The sequence below is a fragment of the Manacus vitellinus genome, unplaced genomic scaffold (genome assembly GCF_001715985.3).
Source record: "Manacus vitellinus isolate BGI_N305 unplaced genomic scaffold, ASM171598v3 scaffold_48_pilon, whole genome shotgun sequence".
In the NCBI taxonomy this organism is placed as follows: domain Eukaryota; kingdom Metazoa; phylum Chordata; class Aves; order Passeriformes; family Pipridae; genus Manacus; species Manacus vitellinus.
This window is the reverse complement of record NW_021940593.1, coordinates 5,720,796-5,726,990: the sequence shown is the minus strand read 5'-3', so window position 1 is coordinate 5,726,990 and position 6,195 is coordinate 5,720,796. Positions and strand designations below refer to the sequence as shown.

The window sequence follows — 6,195 nt, the reverse complement described above, 5'->3', positions numbered from 1 at the left end:
CCGGAGGTTCGGTCGGTGTCGGGTGTCTCAATCCCATATTTGCAGCGCGGTCCTTCCCACGTGTGAAGTGCGACTTGTGCGGTGCCGATTTCAGGGTTAACACCCGGTCAGGTGTGGAACAGCCCCTCCGGCTTTCGTAATTATCATCTCAGTTGTCTCTTTTAGTGCTCTGGCCCGGCAAAAAATTTATATTCATCTAAATTTAAGTTGACCTTTGCGATTAATTTAACGAGACTCAGGTTCGTGCTTGGTTTCACTCCTTGGGTGAGGTGTACCAGTAAATGTGAGAGAAGACTAAAAAAAAAAAACCACATTAGAAATACCCCAAATCTCTTCTGTTTGCCCAGGATGCTTTGCTGCTGCTGGGTGGACGTGACTGAGGTGTGGGCACACTAAAATCATACCACCAAAACCATCTCCTTCAGGAGCTTGGGGAAGGAGGAGGATTTTGCTTGTGTCCCATGGACTGATAATTAGAAAGCTTTCCTGGCTCTGGTTGGGTTGTGCTGCTTGGTTGTCTTTTTTGTTTTGGCAGCTGGGCTCTTGGCTGTCTGTGGTGTTGCAGTCATTAGTTTTTGGGAATCTTTTCAAGAGGCAGGTTGTAGGCAGGTGTTGGATCCCTGTGAAACAAGGGAGCGGGTCGGGATCCAGTGTCCTGACGGTTCCTTTGGACTGTAATGTGCCCATTTATCTCCTCCCAGCAAAGATGAGTTATCCTTTCCACCACGCTGCACTTAAGAAATTGTGCAGACCACTGGGAGAGAGTAGAGACCTGAGAGCTGCCAAATCCTGGAATAAATGATCTTCAAGGAGAAATTACGGGAACTGGAGCTCTTCAGAATGAAAAGAAAATCGAAAGGAGGTTGCTGCAAAGAGGAAGCAGAAAACCAGTCAAATCTGTGCTGGGTGGGAGAAATAATGAGCTCGCAGTGTGAGGAGAGTGGTTTGGTAGGTGCTGGGAATCCCTGTTGACAGAAAGAGTAGTGAAGTGCTGAATTATTTCCTGGGAAAGGTGTTCAGTCTTTGCTCTTGGAGGTGGTTGGGACAGGTTAGACTTACATCAGTCAGTTAAGGCTGATGAAGAATTGATCCTTTTCTGTGATAGGACTGGGCTATATGAGCTTCCTGAGTCTATGGGTTGTATTAGGAAAGAGATAAGAAGAGATTGTATAATATAAGTGTAATTAATAGAGTGATTAGATCAGGTATTTGTCTGTGCAGTGTTGTTTTTAGTGCCATAAATTCTACTTGGTTACTTCTCAGGATGGCTGGTTTCTAGCAGAGGTGATAAATTAAATGGGCTTTCTTAGAATATGGTGGAAATGCTAAATGGTCTTATGGATGAGTTCTTACAAAAGGGATATAAATTACACTGGAAGAAACTGGACCAAGAGACCAGATTACTGTGGGAGGGCAGTGCTTTAAAACAAACAAAAAACCCCTCCAGGGGCTGGGTGAGGTGTGAAAAAGGAGGTTGGGATAACATCAAACAGGAGGGAGGGTGAGGGGGTCCAGGCTTTGAAACAAATATTTGGTTTATGATGTGGGGGTAATACTGGGAGGCATAGGGCTGGAATGAAGCATTCACAGCTTGCTTAGGAGCTTTGAAAGCTAAAGGAAATTGGGAAAGCTCAGTGTGGAGATGTGGGATCTGGGAGAAGACACAAATCCTCCCAGTCTGTCCCAGCAGTTCCACAGAGGGTGAGAAACCTGGGGAGGAGGAGGCAGGAACCATAAATGAGAAGTTCCCTCATTGATCGCCCGGCAGGAATAAACAAACAGGAGGAATTGTTTATTATTTCTATTTGTGGATTTCCCCTCTGGAAGTGGTCCTGGTGTCCAACTGCAGGAGGGCCGGGCAGGGGGAGGAGGCTGAACCCTGGGGGACAAAGGGCTGGAGCATCCACACTGCTGGAAGAGTATGACAGAGCTGAATAAATGGACTTGGAGCAGAAGTAGCAGAGGCTGCATCTCTTTCCCCTCTCCCAGTTCAGTTGCAACTATGTGAGAGTGGAAGAAGCCTTGCAGAGGTGGAGAGGGGAGAGCTCCCAGGCATGTTTTGCAGTGGAGAAGGTGCTGGAGTTGGCTGGGGGGTTGTAACACGAGGGGGAATGTGTGGATGGCCATGGATTTGGAGATGAGTAGGGTGGAATAGTTCGTAGAGTGGAACATCAGGAGTGTTGGTGTTTGTTTGAGGCTGATGCTGTGTGTGCTCTCTCACTGGGAGCTGGGAGGTCATGTGTGAAGAGGAAATTTGGTTCATGGTGCTGAGTGGGAAGACCAGAAGTGGCAAAAGTTGGTATCAGCAAGCAAGATGAGGGGGAATAAAAGTACTGTGTGTGGTTTCCCTTTCTGTGTACCAGCAAGGGCAAAAAACGAGAATGAAAGGGATGTTCCTTGGAGGAAACTTCCTTATGAAACAAGGGAAGCCCTTTCTTTGTCTCCTGCCTGTTCTGGGTGCTGTGGGTGTTGAGGGTCAGCTGCCCAAGGTGAGAGCTCCATATGGCTGGGGGGCAGTGGGAAAAAGGTTCTCAAGGAAGCAAGCTGTAAACCTCTTTCAAATATGTGGTGGTAGACAAAGGACTTCAATAACATGCTCCTGTTTTGTGTGTTGAATGCCTAATGCTCATGGCTTTCTTCCCATGAAGATTAGAGTCCCCTGTGACTGAGTTTCCTGGTGCATGTGGCCAGTGGCTGTGTTGGATTGGGATGGAATCATATGGTTCAAATCTGGCAGAAATACCTGTAGGAAATCAAGGGCGCAGCTCTATGTGGCATTCCTGTGGGAGTTACTCCTGGCAGTTCTGGGTAGATCAGGAGTGATGACTCCTAGTGACAGGAAGCCTAAGAGGTAAAAACTGACCCAGGCTGAACTGCAGCCAGATTTCCAGCAGGTGTTGGGTGACCTGCAGGTTTTCCTCTCTGCTCCAGATGAGGCCCAGGGTTACCTGTGTCAGTCCCTCCCCCAAGCTGGGTAGGGTTTTGGTGCAGGCAGCCCTGTGTTAAGGGTGCAGTGCAGAGTGTATCCTGCAAAGATCCTGCTCGGTGCCAAGGAAAGGTGGTGTGGGATGTGAGGAACCTCAGGAGGAGGATGCAGTGGACATCCTGCTGAAGCTGTCCCTTATTCAGCATAGGTACAACGTGTACCTGATGTATTTTTTTATTTCTGTGCTGTGGTTGAAACCAACGCAGCATCAACTTCCAGAGGAGCTGCTGCTCAGTAGGTGGCCAGGATTTCCCTGGTGCTGCTCCTCCCTGACCTCCTCCCTTGCTGGCAGCAGTTTTATTGCCCATCTCTTGAATCAAGGTGATTTGCCAGGTGAAGCCCGGGGCTCACAAAACTCGGGTGGTGGCAAGGATGGTGAGACTTGGAAGACTTTGGTGTGTGTTTTTGCTGAGGCTGGAAGCTGGCAGGCTGCTTTAATTAACTGAACTGCTGTTTTCCTGACCTTGCACGCTGCTGATTGTAAATTTTCAAAGGAATGATTAAAAAGCCAAAGAGCTGGTGGCACTCCAGTGGTTTGAAGTGGCATAAAACAATTATTGTCACTGGATCTTTGGCTGCACTTCCAGTGTTTCCCATGCTGGGACACCCATGGGAGCAGTGGCTGTGCCCCAGGAAGAGATGCAGCTGATCTGATTTTGGAAGTGAAGATGGGACGTGGCTTGAGCTGCAGTGGAGGTAACTATGAACCCAGCAGGACGTTTATGAAGCTGTGGGAGTCCTAAGGAAGAGATGATTTGACTGTAAGGATGGGTCTCTCCACCAACCCTCCTCTTTCTCCTGCTTCTTCCCTCACCTTGTCCCACACATGTGCACTTGCTGTCCTCTGACTCCTCTCTCACCTCACCCTGGCAGAGGGTGGCAAAAAAATAAGGATTTCTTGTAGCTGGCATTGCTACTTGCCCCCTCCAGTGCTGGATAGACTGATTAAAATGGAAGGCTGAACCAGATCTGCTGCCTCCCCCCGGATTTATTGCCACAGGGAAGGCTCTGGCTCAAGGCTATTTGGAAAAGTTCAGGAGGAAAGAAAACTTTTTCAACATTTTTACTTCAAATGAGGGGAGGGAATCTGCCCTTAGCTATTATAGAGCAATGCATAGCAGTGCTAGGTTGAAAATTTTGTGCTTTTCAGCTTTTTTGTTAGATTGTGGTACTATTTTTTTTTTTTGCATGAACTAAAACTAGGGTGACCAGCAGAAGTATCTTTTGGTGTATGGAAGTGGCTAAAACATTCTCTTGATCATATTCATTTTGGTAACAAACCAGAGAACCACTTTCAGGGCTCTCTATGTGTGAAAGAGGAGCACTATACAGTGAGGACTAGATGTTGGTTTAGGGTTTTTTGGCAGTTATTTGATGACACTACCTTGTTTTATTTATAATTTATCCCATGGGAGTGAGCAAGACTTTGTTTTAGGGTCCGTGACGGGAAAGTTGATGTAGTAATTAATATAAAAATTTCAGGGCAGCTCTTCTTCCACATGGGGAGTGTCCTGAGCTGTGCTCAGACAGGATGGGTAGAGCTCTCCTTACCAGTCAAGCCTAAAAAAGAGAAGGAAAAAAAAACAGTTGTTCATTTCCTAAAGCTGTTTTAAGACTCATCTTAAAGATGAAACTTTCTGTGAGATTGGGTCCCACCCAGTCTGGAGGGTAAAACTTAACTTATATGACTTCATTTCAGATTTGTGCTATGAGTCACCCCTTTGCCATTCTATAAAATAGCACTGAGCTGACACAAATCTGCAATTTAAATTATTCTCCTATTTGTAGGTCTGTGGAAATGTAGAGATGGTTTTAGATTTTGGGTGGTTTGTTTTGCTTTTTTTTTTTTAATTCTTCCATTTATTGCAGCGTCAGCTGGTGGTCACTCTTCCCAAAATCCCAGCTGCTGCTTTCTGCTCCTGTGGGCCCTGGTAGCTGTGTGTGGGATGAGAACTGTCCTTGATAAATCTTGCTGGATGAAACTGTGCACTCTGTGCTCACCACAGGGGAATACTTCTTATGTCTGAAGTGCTCTCGGGGTGAGAGACCACCTGTGATATTGCTGATGTGGATTTCACCTTATTTTGGGACTTTTTGAGGGTGATCTGGCTTTAAGGGCTGTTCTGCCCTTGAGTATTTAATGATGAAAAGAAAACGACTTGTCCTTTTTCTATGAAAGATTTGGCAAAGGGTTTTCTTCCTGTTATTAAAGTCTCAATTGGTCATCAAAATGAGATGTCATTTTAACGAAGATGAAAATATGCAGCACTTGAGTGTGATGTGGAATTAGTTTCCAGCAGGACAAGCCTGTGGGGTATCACTAATGTCTCAGGGACAATACAAAGCATGTCCACTATCTTTTTGTGGATTCTTGGCAGCTCTTAAGGAATTAGGAAAGGCAGAGCTCATTTGGGCGATTTATTGTTGGCTTCCCCAGGAGGAAAGGGCTGCTGTGCAATGTGGAAACTCTCAGTCTCTGAAACTGCTCATTGAAATAATTAAAACTCAGATTTGCCCCGGATGTATAACTGGGGAAGGATCTACCAGGGAGTGCCCACCACCACAAAACCGCTCTGGGTGGCTGGCAGCCTTGAGTTCTGTCCTGCAGCCTGCTGGGAATAAACAGTTCCCTGCGAGGTCGTAGCCTAGGAAGCTTTATAGGGTTTAGGAATAAAGATCTGTGGAACACATTGGTGTTTGGAGAGGATTTTGGAACAGTGCTGTGGTGACAGTTTCAGTTGCGCTCATCACCAGGTCCCAAAAAGTGTGTGTGTGGCTGCTGCTCCTTCTGTTATCCAAAGCCTGAAGTTACTCCCTGTTTTCCCTGTTCTGTGTCACCCTATTACTCTGAAAAGCCCCCAGCCAGGCAAAGCTCCCCTTGCTTTCCTTTGCTCCAAGGAATGCCGTGTGTCCTCCAGGCACAGTGAGTTTATCCGGATGAGCTCGCGCCAGTTCCTGCCGTACCTTGGAGCTGCTGAGGAAAAACGGGCTCCCTGAATGTGCTTCTGGAGCTGCCTTGTTTCTGGGTTGGAGACTGGAGTGTTTCGGATGTGGCTGGAGGAGGAACTTGAAGACCCTGGCCTATGGTCCTTGTGAGTCCATGGCTTTGTCAAGGTTTGTCCAAGGCGTTGCTCCCGAGGAGCAGGAGGCGCTTCCCTGGCCCATGGCCCTGCTCCCTGCCAGCTCCAACCCGGGTCTCTGCTGAGCTC

The 6,195-nt window shown here is 47.2% G+C and overlaps 1 protein-coding gene across 2 annotated transcripts in view; it reads left to right on the top strand.

Annotated features, from left to right (window-relative positions):
* Positions 1-783: 783 nt before the first annotated feature.
* MCU (mitochondrial calcium uniporter) overlaps positions 784-6,195 on the top strand; it is an 80,869-nt gene continuing 75,457 nt past the window's right edge. Inside the window, exon 1 of one of the 2 annotated variants that reach the window (XM_029962632.1) lies at positions 784-906. In XM_029962632.1, the coding sequence (XP_029818492.1) occupies positions 799-906 (108 nt within the window). In that variant the 5' untranslated portion in view covers positions 784-798. Of the gene's footprint in view, positions 907-6,054; positions 6,079-6,195 lie in introns of those variants that run through there. The other variant, XM_029962633.1, reaches the window with a different exon arrangement.